This window comes from Tympanuchus pallidicinctus, unplaced genomic scaffold, assembly GCF_026119805.1.
Source record: "Tympanuchus pallidicinctus isolate F22 unplaced genomic scaffold, pur_lepc_1.0 scaffold10, whole genome shotgun sequence".
In the NCBI taxonomy this organism is placed as follows: Eukaryota; Metazoa; Chordata; class Aves; order Galliformes; family Phasianidae; genus Tympanuchus; species Tympanuchus pallidicinctus.
In genome coordinates this window covers 4,815,623-4,838,225 of record NW_026294619.1, presented here as the reverse complement: position 1 = coordinate 4,838,225, position 22,603 = coordinate 4,815,623, and the positions used below count along the sequence as shown (strand labels likewise).

General features: G+C 39.6%; 1 protein-coding gene and 1 long non-coding RNA gene across 6 annotated transcripts in view; one reads left to right on the top strand and one right to left on the bottom strand.

Moving 5' to 3' along the window:
- Window positions 1-22,603, top strand: part of LOC128091231 (uncharacterized) — a 105,740-nt gene that overhangs the window by 68,374 nt on the left and 14,763 nt on the right. The window lies entirely within an intron of this gene.
- Window positions 1-22,603, bottom strand: part of CD200R1 (CD200 receptor 1) — a 48,439-nt gene that overhangs the window by 11,129 nt on the left and 14,707 nt on the right. The window contains exon 1 of one of the 3 annotated variants that reach the window (XM_052704277.1): window positions 9,277-9,680. The exons of the other annotated variants lie outside the window; for them this stretch is intronic. Coding sequence (XP_052560237.1) covers window positions 9,277-9,364 — 88 coding nt within the window. The 5' untranslated portion in view covers window positions 9,365-9,680. Of the gene's footprint in view, window positions 1-9,276; window positions 9,681-22,603 lie in introns of those variants that run through there. 3 annotated transcript variants of the gene reach the window in all.

Sequence of the window (22,603 nt, the reverse complement as noted above, 5' to 3'; positions counted from 1 at the left end):
AGTTTAATGGTCTTTCAACTGCGCATTTCCCAGGTGACCTATTGTGTTGGGTAGTTTCCCAAAATGAGTTTGCATGCTTCAAGACTGGAAAGAAAAAGGGAACAGAAGTAATGCTTTCTGTTACGCCTTTCTGTCAGAGTCACCTCAGAATTAGTCAGGTACCATTCTTTAGAAATGATAAGTCTCATGAGTCAGCTTAAAATCTGTTAGGTCATATGTAAGTACAATTTTAGGTTTATGACAAATCTGTAGAAAGGTTCTGATTTCCCCTGTAACTTGTTTAATACAGCAAATGTTTTTTTCTCCAGATGATAGTTTAATTACTAAAAAATATATTTGCTTGTCCTATTCTTACATGCATCTGCCTACTAAAATATAAATATAATAATGTTAAACTGCTTTCACCTTAGTGTCCTCTTTCATTACTAGCGTATATGTAAGTGGCATTTACATAAACATAAATTGTATACATTCTTTCTTGCTTTTCTTCTTTTGTCTAGTATGTTGCTAGAATGATAACCTTTAGACTTCCTGTAGAAGAAGGATGTGTGTGCCAAAAATGGTTAAAGGTTTGGTTGACTTCTATTTCTATCTTGACTGACAACCTCTTCTTGAAGCAGAGTAAGGAAGATGCTTTTTCCTCTGTAGAATAGAAACATATTACTAGGTTTTATCGTATCTTATGACCCTGTTAGTATTCTCCTAAAGCTAGCTAAAACTCTGGCTGTCTGTTGTTGAGTTGAAAGAGAAAGGGAGAAAATGGTGAAGGAGAAAGGCATAACTGCAGGGCCTATCCAATATGAATACCTAGCTGCAAAACTAGCGTGGCCAGGTTCTGCTAGTCTTTTGCTTATTAGCTCTGTTTGTCAGCCACATGGAGGTACAGTGCTACTGTATGTTTAATACTTGATGAGAACTTACAAAACAAGAGCTTACAAAGGACAATGTCATAGATTTTCTTAACAGTTTCTGATAAAAACAGGATTTGCCTTTCCTTCTGTTTTAAGCTAAGACATAGTCTAAATCCTGTTTTTATCAATGAGATATTGAGATTTCCTATTCATAACCACAAAATTAGCTTTATTTAAATACAGATTAAAATATATATACACTCCACAATTAGTCTGCTAATAGTTATGGCACGTATGTCCTACCCACAGCCTGGCCATCCACTGCCCAGCCCATCCCACCCTGTGGCCTCCCCTTGCCCCCACGTCGTCATGGCAATGACTCTGCCCCACTAAGCAGCCCAGCCCTGACTGCGCAACCATCATTCACAGCAACCACACAGCACTGTGCAAGCAGCACTGTCTGGGCTGGAAGCAGGACATAGGGCACAGTGCAGCGCTGACTCAAGGGATGGCAAATAATGTTACGCGTTTTGGTACACTGATTGAACACAGTCCTGTGATCAGTGAAGAATATGCAGCCATGCTTTCCGTTTTGATGAAGGTATTTGGGACAATGTTCCAAGATTACAAAAAAATCCATTTTTTATGCTTGCAACTCCACTTTCAGTTGACATAAATACATTTGTCTGTGAAATTTCAAATGGAGTATATAGAGTTGTAATCAAGTATTCAAGTCAAAATTTTGATCGTGCCTCTTTCCCAGACCTTTATAAGCCCTCTCTTACCAGAGAAAAACAACCATCACTTCACAACCACATCTTATTTGTGTCATCACTTTTTGGCAGTACATATATTTGTGAGCAACCGTTTTCAAGGATGAAACAATAGGACAGTAAAATTCCATCAAAAATCTGACAAACATCTTGAGAAGTCAGTAAGAATTTCTGCTGCTGCTATTGAACCAGACTGATACATCAGTTTCGACACACATACAAAAAAAGATCAAATATCCCACTAATTTTATGTGGGGCTTTTCTTGTTCATTTTAATGTTTTAATAAAAAATATAAAAAATAAAATGATTTTTGTTACTTGTATACATTAACAATACTATATATTCTATATGCAGCCCTAGACAGTTCCTCTTCACTTAGTGCAGCCTGGACAAGCCAAAAATTTGAACATCCATGAGCTATGGGATCAAACAGCACAAAAGCAGTTCTTGAATGAAAATTATCCTCCTCCCTGTCCTGTTCTTTCTGGTCAGCCACAGCTTTACTTTAGTGTGTAGGTATTGAAGGGATCTCCTGTTAATCAAGGGCTGCAGTTGGTCAAGCCTTACCTTTTCTTTATAGTGAGCATTCCAAAAGCCTTCTGTCTCTAAAAATGTTCCTTGTTAAAATATAAACCAAGGAAGTGATAACTTTTCAGGTACCTTATAGTTGTTGGCTGTACTCATCAACGAAATGCTCTCTGTGCCTCATACAAAATGACTTCTTTCCCCTAGTCCTCTTTTCTATTCCACCAGCTTTCAGTGACTTGTCAGGCTGCATGGATTTCACATAATTTCTTCTTGTCTTCTTTTTCCATCACTTCTATGTCTTCCTGTAGATTTGTTCCAACCTAATCCTTTGCAAGGTTCTGTCTCCCAGTCTGTTTTCTTTGCCTTTCTATAGCCTGCCCGAGCTTGCACTCTTGGGTATGAGCTGAGCAGCTCAGGAGGAGAACACAAATCCCCCTCTCTCCAGGAACTTAATTAAACATAAAGGATGCATACCTTCTCTGTGGGCAAACTAAACAAAATTATTCCACTGCAAAAGAGGAAAGGTTCAATGCTGTAGGTATTAAAATTCAGACTGATCACTGTACCGTTGTTTCCTGGAATGGTGCTTTCATACTGTAAAATGGCAGTCAGTTGCTGAAGTTTTCTCTGTGATAGCTGATTGGTTTAAGACCTGAAGTGTCAGGGCACATATGCCATACACATCAGCTTTTAGCTATTTGAATGATGGCTTGGAATCAAGCCAGTACATTGCACTGATGCGTCTCAAAAGGTGAAATCCCATGCTATAACTGAGCTGAGCTGGACTGATAGCTTACTCCAACTGAAAAAGTGAATAACCAGTTTAGCAAAGGCCTCTCTCTCTGTGGGTCTGCAGAGAAAAAGAAAATCGAAGAGGTGTGAGCTGTCACGCTTGTCTCCTTGCAGTGATAATGAAGAATGATAATTAAACGTCAGCCCTGCTAATGATTTCATTCTATTCAAGAGAGACTATACAAAGCATCACATATCTATATATTTATTGTAAATAACTTCTCATTTTCAGTCTCATTCACAAATGAGTGAACTCTGAAAAATGGCAATCATTTTTTTCTGTTTGTTGGAAGGTGCAGAGCCTTGGAGAATGTGTTGTCAATCATTCCAATGTAGAAAAAAGCCAAGTGAGATTCAGGGAGTTCTGTACAGCTCCAAGCTGAACTACCAAAATTTGGCTATTGAAACAAATCCCATTTGTGGGATTTCACGAAGATTTCAGTTTGGAGCCTCCTCTGACAGGTTATGAGGTTGGAGATGGGGTTGAAAACCAGACTGAAGTCCTCCAATTTGACTCCAGACTCTGAAGTTCACCTTATTAAAATTCAAATAACATTTTGTCATCCTTTCAGTGTCTCCCATTGACTCTTGCATAGATTTTAGGCAATATTTGAGGAAGTTCATGAGCTCTATTCCAGTGTATCGAGTGTACATTGCAATGCACTGACAAATTAAGGGTAACAGAACACTGGCACAGGCTGCCCAGAGAGGTTGTGGGGTCTGCTTCTCTGGAGACGTTCAAAACCCACCTGGACGCAGTCCTGTGTGACCTGATCTAGGTGCTCCTGCTCCAGCAGGGGCATTGGACTAGATGATCTTTTGAGGTCCCTTCCAATCCCTGACATTCTGTGATTCTGTGAAATTCCAATTTGAAAATGGACATATCCTCACTTGGGAAAAAACACACTTAAAGGAGGAGTTGGTATTTGTGTTTCAGAAACGTAGTGGTTACTGTTGTCACACTAAGATTATTGTAATTGAAAAAGACTGGGGAAACAAGTTGTCTTGTTTTTTAACATGGTTAAACATAGCCTGTTTGACAGCTCTGGTGGATAACTAGTTACGCCAGTTCTTTTGCAGTATCACTTAGTCATTTCTCTTGTTTCTACTTCACACAGTAGAAGGAGAAATAAATATTTTAAAAACAGGAAAAATTGAATGTGAAACCACTAAAATTTTCAGAGGAATCACTGCAAAATCAAAGACAGCTTGAAAACACTTCTGATTCCTTTCAAGTAGGAAAAATTTCCAGCCTCTTATTCTTTGCAGCAGGTAAAACCTTTTCTTACCCTCAGAATGACTCAAGTTTCATGACAGCCTCTGCAGAAATTCAGGTGCTAAAGAGTTTTTTACACTGTAAGGAGATTACTTTAATTTCTCAGGCACGATCCTGTTTGAGTATTTGTATCTTCATTTCTTGCTGTCACTATCTGCAACGCGTTTTGGAGCATCCCACCTCCCACCTTTTCCCCCTCCCTGTGATAATGACACATTAAATTTAGATATATAAAGAACTGAAACAGTGATAAACCACAGTTAAATGACTAACTGTATCTTGGAATGAATACGTTATATTAGTCATAGTAAGTTATGATCAAAAAGACAGTACCAGACACTTGGAAGAGGCCAAGTACAATAGATTGAGCTCTGCATCTATTTTCCCCTTCTCCCATCACAGGGTGCCTGTGAACACTTAGAAAGTCTTGTCTGTAATGAAGTGAAAGATAAACAAATAGAAGGTCTTTGTGCTAGGATATAATTTGCTAAATTATTGTCAGAACTTTCTATATGGCAGCTTCATGACTTTGTCAGTGTATCCAGAACGACACAGGACAGAATGCAGCCTGAAAACCTGCCCTGCATTCTGGGTAAGCAGTTAGTAGTTTGAATGCTGTAAGTCTCGCAGTAGCAATACATGAACCAGTTGGCTTGAACTGATGTGAATTCACATCAGAACTTCAGCTACAGTCACAGCTTTTTCAGTGTCAACACATCCATAAATAGGCAATACTTGACACAATAAAAGACTGAAGTCTTTATTGTTGAGTTCCTTCAAACCCTCTTTTATCCATCCTTTTTCATTATTCCTTGAAAGTATCCTTTTCCCATTTCATTCTATTTAAGCCTTTTTCCTGTCTACAGAAATTTCATTTTTATGCCCAAACTGTTCTTTTGTTCTTGCAGCACATTTCTACCACAATTCCTGTGTCAGTTGCAGCATGTATCTCTTTCCTGCTGTCTTACCAAATTTAGTGGCAAATTTAAAACAGACAGAAAGTTATGCTGTTTCAACGTGAACTATGCTTTTATAGTATGAATTGTCTGCAGCATGGCTGGGTTTTTTTTAGATTGCAAACTTTAATATCAGGGAGTGATTGTATATCTTGCAGAAAGACAAGTACACAGACAGAACTTAATAAAGAACAAAAGGTTTCAGTTTTCACATTCCAGACAGAATATAACTTTGCAGTTGCCAAATCTTGGTTCTTAAAGTCCCTGTGATTTCCTCAAGCTCTTTAGCTTTCTTCAGCATCCTTTCAAACAGTCATTCAAGACAACTGGTTTTGTAGGCAAAAGGAAGATGTTAAATCTCACCTCATTGGAAAAGAGGTTTGATACACTGTCCTCTCAAAAATCCTAAATTGAGCTGATGAGAAGAGGAACAGTTGGAGGGATGTGTGATGGATAAAGAATTGTTTCCAGGAGAGAAAGCAAAAGCTAGTGTTGAAAGGAAGTGTCACACTGAAGGTAGCTTGCTAATAATGTTTTCCAGTAGGCAAGTTTTTTACTAATTCTGTGTAGCATTTCAAATAATTGCATTGGTATTTGTATCTGGAGTTTGTGAGGAAATTTGTTGAAAGCAGAAAGTATATAGTATTATAGAAACACCTCAAAAGAATAACCGGGTAATATTCATGATGGAATAGTAGATATGCATTAAAATCTGTCATCTCAAAATGTAATAACAATTTTAAAAGTGCAACAAATATAGGCTGGAAATTGGAATAGAGTATCTTGCCTCAATCTGGATTAAAAGCAGCCTTTCAACGTGTTTAGGATTCTTTTCCATTCTCTTTTTTTGGTGCTCAAATTGTTTGTTTCACGATGCAGTGCCTGTAAAAAAGGGCAATTTGGTGCAGTGACTTAGGGATCTTTTCTGAGGCTGTTTCTACTCTTATGTAAAAGAGCTATGTCTCAATATCAACATGCCTCTGTAGAAAAAAAGGATCAGTATGCCTCTTTAATGGAGGAGCTGGCGTTGAAGTGATGTGTTGGCATCATCCAGCCTGTAGAATTAGCACCTTAGCCCAAATCTTCCATCATCTATAAATCTTCACTGAACTTAAGTTGTCATGTTTGTTACAACTGTGGTTACTATCTTTAAACTTGCTATAGCAACTTGTGTATGCAGATTCAATAGATCTTTATCTTTGCAGAATGTGAGCTGGAAAGGATAAGAGGAAAAGAGGTTTTACATTGGAAGCCAAAGTGATTTGGGTATTATTTCTTTCATAATGGATACCCTTTGAAATAAACTGTGAATGCCTTCTGAACTCTTCTTACTACAGAAACAGAGTGTTTGATATTCTGTTCTGCATGCTGACCTTGACTTTCTACTCTCTTCCTCATCAGGAGAAGAATACAAGAAGTTTTACCACTTATGCTTAAGAGGAATTTTCCTGTTATTCCAAACAAAAATAGAGCATTGACAGCAAGTGATGGGTTGTATGCCCTGCCCTTTTTTCTTTTTTCTTTTTTTGCAAAGAGCAGACAAGGAGCTGCTGTGAAAACAGGCTTACACCTTCATCTTTGTATGGTTAAAATCTCAGTCATACCTTGCTTAGTAATCAGCTTCAGCTTTTCTTTTCTAGCATTTTCTTACTTGGGAAAAAATAAAGCAGCATAAGAAGAATCCCTATGCTTTATTTTTTTGAATGGTTGTACCACTGTGTATAAAATATATTACCAGTGAGTTTTAAATAGCCTGTACATCTGTAGGTTCATTATCAAAATAGATATACTTTTAGTGATGGAATATGTGGTCAACTTGCAAAACTGAACTTCTCTATTTCTGTAGTTATGAAGCTAGACACCTTCAAATGCTGTGTTTGGACCATAGCAAAGTAAATTGTTATGTCACATGAACATGCTTTGAAGATTGTGCTAGGGCAATTTAGATACCTTGTGAGAAATTTTTTTTTTTGCTTAATTTAGTAGTACAGAGTTCTGTTTTAAGCATCTTAGTAAGAAAAATTTGCTACGGTGGTTTAGGTTTTTATTGTAAAAGAAGTCAAAGTGATTCCAGCACATAGAAACAAGGGAACAGCAGAGCAATCATGAAACAGAGACAAATGAAAATTTACCAGAATACTTTTTTAGCCTATGATTTTATTTCCGGAGCAGTAAAGTAGAATTAGTAGAAAGTAGAAAAGCAGTAAAGTAGGAAGGAACAAGGAAAGGGAACACACCAAGTCAGTGCAAGTAACAAGGCAATAAAACACCATCATATTAGCAAAGGAAAATTAAAAGGTTTTGTTAAAGAAAGAAGCTAAGTGAAAGCTAAAAGCAGTTGCATTCAAGAATTTGTGTAGTTGACCTTGTACTCTAGACAGGTTGGTCTATTTCAATTTTATTCACCTCATACACTCTAATTCCAGCACCAGTGCAATTGGTTTCACTTCTTTGCTAATGTTAGAACTGAACTAACCATAGAGAATCACATCTCATTCCTAAGAATGGACTTACTGCAGCTTCCTCTGAAGCACTAGGTCATATCTATTGTCACATGGTAGTACTGGAGGTGTAGGACTTGTATAAGTCAACGCTGCTTGTATTACTCCAATAAAGAGTTTAGTTGTGTGAATCTCTCATAGAAAAACTTGCCCTCCCTTATCCTTTTCCTTTGGAGTATGTATGCATACAGCCACTCAAGGTGCCCTGTTTGTTCTTTTAAACCAGGAAAAGTCTTCAAAGTTTGCCAGCAAGATTTTAATTCTGAATCATTTCCACTACTTCTGCAATGAGGATTCTCAGGAAGAGTCATACAGATCATGCACCAGCAGCTTTAGCAGCATATTATTGTTCAGCCCCATTTGGGTGCAGATTTAAACATAACAATCATGGAGTGACTTTGCTGAGCTGCCTTTTTTCTTATTCGTAGAAACTGACCAAAGCCACATAGAGCAGCATGCTAAGGAAATGCTAAGGAAAGTACAAATGCAGATAAGGTCTGGTTATGCACAACAATTTTTGCATGACATTATTTCACTTGGAGTGTCTTGCTTCGGTCTTCAGAAAGGGAGCACAATTCCCTCTGCGCTTCACACAGCATTCCAATTCTCTGGATAGAGTACACACACCAGATTATCTTAATACTATTGGTCTGGGATCTCTAAGTGAAAAATGTTGTCACTACAACTTGCTCAGCACTGTCACACTAATATTGAAGTGCCCAGCTCTCTCAGAACTGTAGATTGTCTCTGATGCTATCATAACCTGTATTCATGACCTTCGGACAGTTCTTCAGCATTCTTCTGAGAGAATTTCATTTCTGATAGCTGTTTTGTTTATGTTTTGCCTGCAGTGTGCCTACTGTGTGCCACAGAATTAAATAGTTTGTGAAGTATTTTGAGTTTTTCCAAGTAGTGGCACTGAGGTTAGCATTTCAGATCCCTTGTTTCATCTACCAAATGCATTACCGAGTGGTGTTCCCTCACTGCCAGCAATGACTGCATCTACTCTGCTTAAAAATGTCTTCAAGGAGCTACTCTTGCTTTCTAGCCAAGTGAATAAAATAACTCATTACCATGCAGCTAAATTCTACCTGTCCATAAGAGTAATGGGCACATGCATATTAAATGTTATTCAGAGATGTCTCCAGCTGACAGTTTAGGTTTCTGAAACTGCTGCTCAAATTCCTAATTCACTGGCCGAATCTTAGGACTACTGTTTGCTGTCTGGAAGAGCACAAACTCTGCAAATGCAAATAAACACTATCTGGAAGACATTAACTTCTATAGCTAGAATATATTAAACTTAAGTTGATGACAAAGAAAGGGTTAGTTCACCGTGTTTGGCACCAAAGCCCTATGCATGCTTGATTGCAGTTATTCCTATTAGCCTTAGAGAAAAATTCCAGAAGCTGATCCCTACTGTCAGCATACCAGTGATCTTCCACCACTTCTCAGAAAGATGCGAGAGATCCCTGCCACATTTCACTGTGCCTACCACCTCTCCTCAGCAGAAATCCTTATGAGAAGAAAATACCTGCACACATTTCCCTTTTTTCCACCCTGATGCCTGTTCGCTTTCAGAGACCAGTTCGACTCACCCTCTGTTCTTCTGAGCCTGATGATAGTGAGCAGCATGAAGACACACACAGCCTTTCCAGCAATCTCCATATCAGCTCCTGCTTTCATGGCTCAGGCAGCTCCATCACTCCATTGCTCTTGCTGACAGCTTAGCTGTGGTCATGGAGACTGTTGTGTGCCCATGCATCCTCAGCAGCCAGTGCTGGTGTTTTCTCTTCCCTCTCCCTACTCCTCTCCTGGCCGCCTGACTCCTCAATGCTGGAGAAGTTCCTCCTTCTGACTTTTCTGAGCACTAGGCTTCCTGTGCTGAGTGCCTAGGCGAACGCTGAGGAAACATACTGAGCAGCTCTGCCTTCCGCTCATTGGCTCTCCTCAAGAGGCTGATGAGCAAAGATAAACCCTGCAGCGGATCTCAGATGGGGTAAAAATGGAGGAGATTATTCAAGCCTGAGTTTAATATCAAAAAGAAAACCTTTGTCTTGGGGAGCTAGTAAGAAAATTTTTTGTCCTCTTTATCACCTCTACTACCACTAGTGTAAACGTCTGGCACTTCTGTCACACTGCATTATAGAAAATTCCTCCTTCTGTCTTAAGGATTTCCCCCTTTCTGTTAGAACAACAAGGCTTTCAAGACTCTGGGAAGAGAAACTGAGTGAGAAGAAAGAAATACTATTTTACATACTTTCCAACAGAAATTGTACCAATTGAAGCTTACCCATATCTTTCAATGAAAACTGTTTGGTATTTTTTCAGAATAGTATTTTTTCTTTTGATAACATTGTTCCTGTTTCTTCACCTCCTCACTGATTTAGTCATTTCAGATTCAGAGCTTCATTTTTTTTCCTTAAGCCACAGCACTTCCCTGGCATCTGCAGGACAGCAGTAGAGAGGATTTCAGCTGCCAAAAATTACAAGTCAGAGTAATTATCATTGAGGACAGAGACAAAAACAGCGAAGACAAAAAACAGATCAAAGTCAGCAGAAAGCTGAGGTTTTCAGGAACTAAGACTGCACAGCACTTTTGGACATCAACGTCTTTTGTGAATAAGTAAAAAAAAAAACCAGAAAACAAAAAAACAAAAAAACAAAAAGATAATGACCATATAAAGAAATTCAGACGAGGCAGAAATTTGTTTTTCTTGGTCCCAGAGTCTTACTATTGACTAGAAGTTTGTTTGGCAAGGAGTTCTATAGATTTTTCCCACTTGATTTTTAAATTCAGTGTAACATTCTGATATTTCTCTGCACTATTCTGAGGTTTTCACTATGCTGAGGTTTTCATTATTCATAATAACACCCTGGTTTATTTTTTTACTGTTCAACACTGATCTAGAAATGTGACTAAATAACACATAGCTGTATTCTAGATAAGGGCTTGGAGAAGAAGAGGAGTCATTTATTTAAGTCAAGATTAAGATAAAGGTGGGAGAAGGAATTAGGCGACATACAAGCAGTATGAGGCCTTAGGTGTGAAATAAACAGTGATCAAACTTGATGCAAAGGCCAAGTGAAACTGAAGTGGTGTAAATGTGGAAGCCAGACTGGGCTCTGAACAACCTCGTCTAGCTGTAGATGTCCCTGTTCATTGCAGGAAAGTTGGACTATATGACCTTTAAAGGTCCCTTCCAACTCAAACAGCGTTATGGTTCTATATTTGGCAAACTGGACGATTGCTGCTTGAAGAGAAATACTTGAAGAATGAAAGATGTACTGGGTTAGATGAGATTTTAGAAGAGAGTATACTTATTAATAATGAAAGTCCTAGTTTAAATGAACACAGTAAAGATTTCTGCCATTCCAACAGGAATTCCTTTGGAACCAGAAATTAGCTGAGTTCTTTTGCTAGGCAGGTATCGTTTAAGATGCCATTAGAAAGCCCTGTGAACAACTTCCTGCTTCAAGCCTGGGTGTTCAGGAACAAGTGGGGCCTCATAGGAGAAGGTAGGACAGAAATCTGAGGATGACAGAAGCTGGAAACTAAAGTCACAGGGATTTTTTTTACCCTTGTGAAAATACCGCTGCAGGCAACAGAATATAGGATGTGAAACGGCCATGTCTACAGTGAGATGTTATTGAAAACATCGTTCTACGACAGGAAGTGATGGATCCTGAATTTCTTCTTCCTGTCCTCTCAGTTACAGATTGGAAGCCAGGATTCCATGACAGAGGAATCAATCCCAAAAAAGGCCAGAGTGGGACAGAGGATGACTTAGATGGAAAATAATGCATGGAAGTGGGGGAGAGGTATCAGGGATTGCTGGCTGCATTGGTTTGGAAATATTGTTGTATTTGATGAAAAGGAGAAGAAAGAGAGGGACAAACTGACTGTAATAGCTGAGGCTGAAGCCTAAGTTGTAAAGACACTTATAGCGAATGCACATTTCTACACAGCAGCAGAGGCTCATTTGTTTAAGGTGCCATGAGGACCATGAGGAGCCACTGCAGTCTTCCTTAAGTCTGAGCATTCCCTGTCTTCTGTGTATAGACCATAAAGACTTGGCCTTTGCCTGTGGTTTTCAATGTGGGTTATTGCAGAACCATTTTATGTTAATTATCATAATGTTATCAGATATTATTTGACAAAGGCACTGGCTGTGATCTGCTCTGTTTGAAGTGGTTTCACTCAGCCTTGAAGTCCTTGCTGACAGCAGATTCCACACCAATCATTTGTTCAATAAGAAATGGAGATGTGTAAGGCTGGATTATGACTATCAAGATACAGACAGAAATGGAATTTTTTCAGGAATTTCGTTCCCCGTGCTGGTATGAATATCAGTGTGCTGAAACCACAGCTGCTATAAACTGGTATGCTGGCCTGCATCTTGTGGATCTTCCATGTTTTTCTCCACATGAGAATTCTCCCTGTTGTATCTCCTTCTGTGTCAGCTCAGGACCCTAAATCTTGCAACCATACACGTAGCACAAGGCTGCTCATATATGGGAAAATTCAATTATCTCTGAACCTCAGAGTGGTTCTGGAAAAGTGTTGTGGTTCTCTGTGCTACTGAGAGAGTTGTCTTACAGACTAAGTACACACATTCTGGCAACAAAATGCAATGGTCTTGTCTGGGAATTTGTCAAGTAAGTGGAATCAAAGCTAGAATATGTTATGTAGCAGCCTTACCCAATGTATAAGGCATCAAAAACACTTCAATTCTTTCAAAGATAGAAGTATATGTCACTTTTGTCACTGAATTTCCTGCCTTTTGATGACCTGTCTTAGAGCCTAGAACTTGTTACATTTATAATGAAGGAAAAATAATTTCTTATGTTTTATTTGCATCCTCCACAACAAAATACATTAATTTTGAATATAAGGGTGTATGAAAAAGAAAGCATAAATATTGCATAGTCTCACTTCTTGTACGGGCAGACGCAAAACTTCTATCTCCACCTTGCAAATGCACTTTACTCCATATGTCTGTTCCTCCTAGTATTCTGGTTTAGAACTTAAACAGAACTTTGTCCAGTCTATCTGGAGTGTGATTGACAGGCTCCCACAAAATATGATCATCTGAATGCTTGCAATTGCAGGCTTTGTCATTTTAGCATACGGTGCACCATTTCCTAGCCCACCACAAGGCGAGTCAATGGCATTATAGCTGGCTGTGGAGATAAAATTTATAAATTTTGTAGCAGTAAAGTGACATGGTATGCTTATAAAGTCGCTTCCTGGTTGTTCTGTGGTTGAGTGTTGTTTATTCCTGGAAACACCCACACACCTGAAAGTCCTGCTGAGAATATGGTTTCTTTTACACAACACCTACTGAAGCATAGGTGAACCTGAGATGAAGCCCACATTCCCAGAGTCCTTCTCCCTTCAGGGAAGCTTGCATTGAATAGCAAGACTGAAATTACAAGGCCTGACTCCGAGTTCAGAACTATCGTTCCCACTTTACACATATGCAGGTAAATAGAATTCTACCCATTGTTTCAAAGTATTTCTAGGAGTGCTGTATGGGGAGCTAAGTATGCTAACCACTTCCCTGCAGCCTAGTCTGAAATTCTGTTTCCTGTGTCTCCTTGGATTCCTGTCTCGAAACCTTCTGCGGGCAATGTCCGTACTTCACAGTTTCTAACACCCTGAGCTAGCTTTGAGCTAGCTTTAGAAATGGAAGAGGTACAGACGAGTCAGCAGTTCTGCACCTCGCCAGGCAGAGCAACTTGTTCATGCAACTAACTGCTGCCCCGTGGAGATGAGTGTTCAACGCAATGGCATGTCAGCTTACTTGGAGCTAGCTCTGGTATCACTAACATATGAACAATTCTGCTGATGCGGAATGTTGTGGCTCTTTTCCAGCATTAAGATTCCTAAAAACATGTGATTCAAACCAGCTCAAAAGTCCTGCTTAAGCAAAAGATATCTAGGAGTTTTACCCTGTGATACGCTTTGGTTATACTGTAGCCTACCTCCCAGAAAGACTCGCCTTGAACCCTGCTCCAGATTGTGCAAAGAAGACTGGGTTAGCTGGAGAAGTGCACTGAGGGCGGATGACTGAAAAGTGGGGAGGAAGTGACTCAGAGGACCGGATTAAATGAGACAGATGTTTGGTGAGCAGGAACTTGCAGATGAGCCCTAGCTCCCCTCTGTGCTGGAGATCCAAAACTGGAGTCAGCCCTTCTTTTCTTTAGTCAGGAGGAAAATCTTGCAAGAGGTTGTACTGAAATAAGTTACTGTTAAGGCTCTGCTTTCTCAACAGGAAGATGTTTCACTTCTCTGATTCCTTAAAATGCTGAGCATTCTTCACTCTATTCTTCTCCATCTGGATCAGAGGATTTCATTCCCCATATCACTATTTTCGGTCTCTGGGCTTGTGGCATTGCCTCTCCCCTGAAGATACTTTGGTACAAGTCTGCTTGTCTGCCACACAACCCTTTGCCAAAATAAGACTCCTCTTTAGAACCAAGAGCTTTTTGAGGAATGAGACAGGTGAGAAACACACCGCTGTGATGGTCATTGCTGTGTGATGCAACAACTGAGATTCACATTGTATGCACCTTGATTTCCATCTGGGTGGATGGCAACAGACACCTGATTTATCACTGGGAAATGCGGTGAGTTCCATGACAACAGTCCTAACCTCAGGCAGATAAGGCTACCAACACCAGATAGCTGAATATTTAAAGAAATCATGCATGCAAACAGGATCTCAGTCTCCGTGTAATCCTCTGGTGGACAGAGTCACAAAAATATAAATAATACAGTCCTGTGATGTTGGGAGTTTTTGGTTAAAGGTGTGGACTTCAGGAGAATGAAACTTGGTGTCTTCATTTCCTTAGGGAAGAAAGACTTGAGAGGCAATTTCTGGACTTCTTGGGATAGTTTTTCCACTGCTTTTTCATTTGCAAACCATATTATTAAAATCTGTTTTGGAATTTAGAAATCCACATGCACTAAGCATTAACAACATTTAGGTTCTTAACTTCTTAACATAGGAAAACTAAAAGCTGGAAGCTATTCTGTTACCTTCCTCCTGCTGCAGAAGGGCTAGTGTTGGAGGTTAAAGCAAGAAAAACACAATCAGAGATCAATGAACTGTAGAGAGAGTCAAATGCCATGGTCTGGTAGATCCTGGCATGTCAGTTTGGAGTTGTAGTCCTTGTAAGAGAGATGAGATTGTTTTTCAGTCTTGCACTTCAGCTATCTGTACAGCTGTGGAGGAAAGTAAATGAAAATTATGATTACAAGATGAAAGAAAAAAGGAAGCTAAGAGAAGCATTTGATTCAAGTCTGAGGTATCAGATGGTGATGGCATGTGGCTAATGTATGAGAGCTTTTTTAAGGCCACTCTGAAATTATAGACTAAGTTTATTAGGAACTCCAATGCATTACATATTTCACTCTGCAATTGGAAAAAGATAAAGAACTGAAAGCAGTTCTGGATCTGAATATCTCCTGTACCTTTAGAAAGCTAGCTTTTACACAGTGCAGTCGAGGCATGCAGAAGTGAGCATTGTATGTGCGGGTGTGTATATTTATACAATTTTAGAACTATAAAATCATTTGAGTTGGAAGGGACCACTTAAGGTCATCTAGTCCAACTCCCCTGCAATGAACAGGGACACCTACAGCTACATCGGGTTGCTCAGAGCCCCATCCAGCCTGGCCTAGAATGTCTCCAGGGATGGGGCACCTACCACTTCTCTGGGCAACCTGTTCCAGCTCCTCATCACCCTTATTTTAAAAATTCTTCCTTATATCCAGTCTAAATCTCTCCTCTTTTAGTTTGAACCCATTTCGCCTTCTCCTATCTCCACAGACCCTGCTGAAGAGTCTGTTCCTTCTTTCTTATAGCTTCCATTTTAGATACTGAGAGGCCACTCTCAGGTCTCCACAGGCCTTCTCATTTCCAGGATGAACAGCCCCAGCTCTCTCAGCCTGTCCTTATATGGGAGGTGTTCCATGCCTTGGATCATTTCTGTGGCTCTCCTTTGGACACATTCTGACAGGTCCACATTTGTCCTGTACTGAGGACTCCATATCTGGATTCAGTACTGCAAGTGAGGCCTCACCAGCGCAGAGTAGAAGGGCAGGTTCACTTCTTGATTTGCTGGCCATGCTTCTTTGGATGTAGCTCAGGATACAGTTGGCTTTCTGGGCTGCAAGAGCACACTGCTGGTGCATGTCCATCTTGCCATCTAACAGTACTCCTGGGTCCTTTATGTGCTCCATCCTTACAACCTCCAGCTTCTGAGGAATATTTGATTGTTGGGGTTGCCATGACCCAGGTGCACGAACTTGCGCTTCAATTTGTTGAACATCATGAGGTTAACCTGGGCCCATTGCTCGAGCCTGTCTGGGTCTCTCTGCATGGTACCTCATCCTTTGGGTATGCTGACTATACCATACAGCTTGATGTCATCTGCAGACTTGCTGAGGGTACACTTGATCTCAGTGATGTAATTCATGAAGATGTTAAAGAGTAGCAGTCCCCGTACTGACCTCTGAGAGATACCACTCATCACTGATCTCCGTCTGGATATTGAGCCATTGACCACCACGTTCTGGGTATGATCTCACAGTCAGTTCTTGTCCATCAAATAGTCCACCCACCAAATCCATATCTTTCTAATGAGAAGGATGTTGTGGGGGATTATGTGAAAGGCCTTACTGAAGTCTGTATTGTTGCTGTCTATAGAGAGTTTTAGTCAAACTGACTTTTCATGTTCAGGATGGTTACAGTATTGTTTAAATATTTGTGCTAGACTCATGCTTTTGAATCAAAAAAAGCTTCCCAAATCCAGTTATACTGCCACATAGAATTAGCAAAATCTCAAGTTTGCCATTCAGAATAGTTATTTTCAGCATGGTATCTTTGAACACTGGAGAGGAAACTTCTCTCAGTTCTTCTTATTTATTAGGATAGCCTCTCTCCTATGTGAAGTTCAACTTAGCACAGATAAATTCACAGTAAACTCACAGTTCAAAATCATTTTTGAACGATGGAAATTCCACTGAGATCCATCATGACATTCATCAGTAGTCACTGAAAGTTGAAATTAGTCAATTTTTTGTAAAACAAAAACCTGTCAGATATCTGTCTAAAATCATCTTTGCTTTAAAACTTTTGGCAGGGTTAAGTGGAACTTCAGGGGAGAAAAGATGAAGGCTTTCTATCTTTCTTTCTCATCACTGCCATTGAAGTGACCAAGAATATTCATCAATAAATGTCATCCTGAAAAGGCCAAATTTTACAAGCTGTATATTATCAAATTCGTTAGTTTCATTGGAATTTTGTCTCAAGGTATGAAGAAACCTGTATGAAATAAGTGATCAGGTTGTCCTGACTTGTACACATTCATTTCCTCAATTATAGCAAGAAATGCTTTTCTGGAAGCTCTAATCCTTTGGAGAGATAACTACAGTAGCATACAAAGAACCATGTAAGTGGAAACACAGGAGATTAAATTTAATCTGATGTCAACATGCAAATATGCGGGAAACGTACAAAGGAAAAGTGCAGGTGTTAAAGGATGTTTTAACTGAGTGAAAAAGAAGCAACACCCACCAAGTTACATCCAGTCAAATTCAAACCGTAAATCAGACATGGTTGTTTTTTGGTTTTGTTTTTTTTTTTTAAAGTGAGTATGACTCACTTGTTGGAACAAACTACTGTAGGAAGTAATGATTCCCATGCCTCAACGTCTTCAGATTAAAAACCAGCTGCCTTCTTAGAAAAGTGCTCTACTGAAGCCTGGGTTTTCTGGCCACAGAGAATGAGTACTGGCAGTATCTCATTTTTTTTAGATAAAGAGGAAGTTTCCCATGGCATTTGAAACACCCTTTATACATATCTATACACTCCTCCCAGGATCAGACTTAAACACGGTAGTGAATGGTGTAGCAGTGATGAAACTAATCTGCAGATGATTAAGAGAAGTTATGTGTTCTCAGCTTTAGGATCTTCTGTGCTATTGTCTATTTTTCCAGAAAAGCAAAACAAAACCAAACCAGAGAGCTATAGGTGGGAAAAGGAGACTATATTAAAAAAAGAAACTCATAATTTCCTCAAAGCTACAGAAGATCAGGTGTGTCCAAAATACAGAGAGCTACACTGCTGTTTAATGACTGCAATCCACATCCCTCCTCTGCCTCTAGGGGGGCTGAGGGGTCAGCAATGAAGTTGAGGATAGGAAAGTAGGGAGAAATGTTGTTCTTTCAATATTTTCTTCCTGTTTCCTACTAGCCACATGTTTTTATCAATTGACAATAATTTTCCCATATCGAGTCTGTTTTGCCCATGACAGTAATTCATAAGGAATCTTCTTGTTTCTTTCTTGACTCATGAGATTTCTGATTCCCGTTCTATTTTCTTCCCCTGTCCCACTCAGGGTGAGGGGAGTAAGTGAGCAGCTACGTGGGCTATTTGTTAGCTGAATCTAATCTAGGACGGTCATTTTAGGTGCAAAATCATTCAGTTATAATTAGTTTTATCAAGATGTAGCAAAGTCTAAATGAATCTCTATTCTAACCTCAGAAAGCCCCGTTTATTTATTTATTGAACAAATTTCCTGATTATATTTTTAGTGTACAGAATGGATTTTCCTAGTTTCATGGTGCTGTTCTTGCCACTTTTTGAGAAAGGGAAGAGAATCGATTTGTAGGGATCAGGACAGGCTGGAAGTATAGATATCTCTTCCAACTTTGCCACTGGCAGATTCTGTGACCTTCTGTTTTTGCCAGTGGACTGTAAAAACAGCTTGTGCCAGCAGAAAGGCCCAAATTCCCAGGCTACCTGCATTATATACATATAATGCTGATGTCATGTTCCAGGTGCGTGTGTTGGAAATTGAGAACAAATTGTCTTCTCTCTGGTGAGTAGACTTGCTAATCTGAACAGTTTATCTTTTTCTGATGCTGATATATGGATAAGAATCAGCCCTGCTTGTTTCACCTGTATCAACGAGGCCTGTCTGGTACAGAAGATGGGGTGGAACTCTAAATATCATTTCATATGGGAATTCAGTACTACTGAGAACATTTCAGATGAAAAAAAAAAAGAAAAAAAGAACAAGATAGTATCATTCTGGTAGCTGCAGTGTTTGTTTTTATGTTTTAATCCGCTCAGAACATAATGTACATATTGATGAATAAAAGTGATGATGTGAAATTTGCATCTCTCCAGTGCAATGTGAATAAGGCAGTGAGTTAGAAGCTCAAAAATGATGACTTGGGCAGTAGAAATGACATGTTGTCTCACACTGCTCTGTTCTTTCTTTAGAAACTGCTGTAGCAGCTATTTGGGAAGAAAATGCTGAAATCATGATGTAGAATGAAACAGCATTAAAATCCAGGAAATGCAACTCTAGTTTTGATGAGCCAAAAGAGGGTATTAAGTTTTCCGCTTGGGAATGGTTTTCAAAACCTTGAGCCCTTTGATTGTGATGGCATCTTATGACTGGAGCTCTGTAAAGAGCATCTGGTTTTTCTGATAAGCTGTTCACTAATGAATGCCATTTCTGTCAGTAAACATGTGGCAGGAGTACAGCAGTTTTCTTCCCAAAAAATCATTTTGTTATACACTGTTGTGATCCAAATCACCAAATACAAATAAGGTTTCCTGCACTGCTACCCACGTTCAGAATGGACTTTTTGCCTAATAAAGTGGGTCATTCATACAGTGTGGGGAAATAATTCTTATGCAAATTCACCAGCCTATTTTCTCCCTGGCTGATGTCTTGTGCTGATAAACATGTGGTAAGATCTTGTTTCACCATAAACGCTGACAGATCAGAAGTGACTTTTCAAGGAATATCTTGTTTGTGTTGTATGGTTCTCCCACTGAACTTACCTGCAGTCCACCTAACTTTTTCAGCTACTCTGGCAGAAAGAGATAAGTGTTACCTTTTCTCTAGAGAAGAAAACTGTCTACAGGTTAATCTAGAATGCACAGCAAACTGACCTATTGCTTTATTTCAAAATGTTTCAAAACAGATAATCCTTATCAGTTTTTCCTCACTATCCAGTCTGTAAGATTATATTGTTTTGATGATGTACATTTAACCTGTGGGTAACTTCAGTAGATTAAAAAAAAGAGACCGTGAGTTGGTCAGTCATCCCTGCCTTGCAGCCAAAGCAGATAACACTTCCCTCTTTCAGAAATATGTTTTAGGATGGAAATATGTTATTCACCACAAAGTGAAAGATTAATTTGTTCAGGGGAGCGGGGTTTGTATTTTTAAAAGTATTTTTGAAGTTCTACTTCCTGTAAAGCTTGAGGAGAAAGTCTGCAGTACTATATGACTTTTATCTAGTGTAATTACTTGAATTAGGTATAGCATAATGACTGGTCATCGTTGTTTTAAAATAAAACATTTAAATGAAAGCATTTAATTAAAATGTAACTGCTGCATTGAGACTGCTGTAAAGATTCATCTTTATCTAAAAGTAAACTCATTCTTCATCTGAGAACTAAGCAAGACAAACGAGAAAAAACTTTTTAAGGAAATTTCCTCATTAAATCAGAAAAGACAGTTAGCATCATGAGAATCACTGCTTCCTGCCATGGCACAAAACATGAAATAAGCAAAACTGAGTTTGCTATAAGGAGGTACTTGTGTTATCTTGGATGCACTTGACAGCTGTGATTTGACTCACTGTTCTCAAAGTTCAGTATTCAGCTGAGTTCAAAGTTGCCTCTCAGTGCAGTGCACATGAACGGGCTGTGTGTTTTTCCCATTCCATGGAGAAAGGGATTTGTTTGCTGAGGTTGTTTGTAGCTCACATGACAGCAAATATGAGCAATTCTAACATTGTTTTCACCTCTATTTGTAATTTCTCACTCTTTTCAATCTGTGATCCTGAAAAGAACTGAAGCTATTTATCTGGAGTAAAATGCATGATCAATAGACAGTGACACTCCTCAACTAAGTTGCTGATACATCTGAAACATCACAGAAAGTGGGCAGGGGACAACACCAAAGACCTTACCAGTACCTCACATAAATATAATCCTGCACTGCTATTCATGCATGGGCTCTCAACCTTTCTCATTCAGGTTCTTCTCATGCTTTTTTCTTCCTCTTACAGAAATACTCCCATATACATACACTGCAAATCCAGGTGATTTTCAAATCCATCTCTGAGGCAGTATGTAAAGGAGTTTCATAACTGAGTATTTTTCCTAGTGAAATGGGCTACCCACTTGCAAGACGTGAGACTCACTGGTTTAGAGAGTTGCTGGTGCTTGCCCAGTTTCATAACATACTGCGTTTTGATGACATTACCAGGCAACACATGAAATGAATAAACAGTACTTGATGCAGTGTAAGATAACCTTCCGATGCACAAGTGTTAAGCAGACTACTTAATAGGAAAAAGTGCATGTGCATGAGTGGAAACACCACACGTAGTAACAATAAACATAGGTCCAGCCAGCCTTTTGATAGGAAGACGGGTGGCAGTAAGTGAAGATTAAGCAAGTCCTATTATTTTGCCATTATACCACCTATATTGTGAACATTTGCAACTCTAGACTGAGTATTTGGCACTGGGCAGTCCCCCATCACCAAAATTACTTCAGCAAGTAGATATTTTTGCACTGTTGAGCAGACTAGAAGTTGTAGATTTTTAATTTATTCACAGATTTGTGTAGATCTCTTTCCAGGCTCATTATTATCCTAGGGAAGAACAAACCAATACAAGCAAGACTCAATTGAGTGAAGGTCTGGATGCAAGCAAACTATAGTATTGTGCTCATTGTAAGCACTGCCTTTCAGAACAAGACACTCTTGCTCACTGGTAGCTGTGAGTGACATGCAGCCTGTTTTACAGTCCTACAGGAAACAATATATTTTGTGGCTACCATAGTGATGCAGGACTCACACCATCTGCTCTCTCCCATTTCTGTAGATATGCCTACATTACAGTCCCTAACAGTGACTGCACTGTATGTAAATCTAGATGCAGCAAATGAACCAGACTTCTAAGCAGATTTAATGAAGCTCATCCCTGCACAGTTAGTTTGCCCTTTGCAGTGGTTGGATTCAGGGAGCACTAACAGGTACCAGGAGCCCTGACTGAACCTCTACTCACAAATGGGACAGGAGTCCCCATTTAAACCCAAACCTAGGTCTTTGCTTTCTGCTTGCTCTCTAGCTTGGATGTGCTGCTGCTTTACTCTAGACTCATTTCACAGCTGCAGTCAGGCTGCTGAAGCTGGAGAGCTTCCAGTCCATGCCTTTTTGCAGAGCTGGACCCCCTGTACCTTCTTTGCTCAGCCTTTCCTTACAGGGCTGATCTGCAGCTGATAACCCCTGCAGCAGAGCTCTGATGGGACAGGAGTCTTTCCTTATCTTGTTTCATCTAAAAGAGAGCATTCTTTTTCTGAGCTGATGGCAGAAACATATCCTTCATTGAGCATTGAAAATGCTCCTGTCTTACCAGCCCCTCCCCAACTCTTCTGCAAAGTGCTGACAAAATAAGTCTTTCTACATTTGCACTGCTGATGCCTTCTTCCAGATAAGAAGCGTTTGGCCATTAATGGGAGCATAGTTCTGAACCACATACAAAGAGACCTCTTTGGAGAGAAACTGAGGAATGAGGGAGATGCTCCTTGTATGCTAGGAATTGGTACCAATTCTATTCTAGTGCCAGTCTGTCCTAGTGTATGCCATCCATCTGGCATGTCCTAGAGCATGCCATCCATGCAGCATGACAAGGAATAAACACAGGGCCTGAAGGAGTAGCTAGCATATATCAGCCTTACTTGTCCATGGGATCCTTACTTAAGTGAGAAGTTCTGCTGGAGAAAACTCCTTTTTGTGGGGAGTTTTTTGTTACTACTGTCACTTCTATCACTTCTATCAATTGTCAATTATTTGCATAGTACTGTATGCTTCTATTCA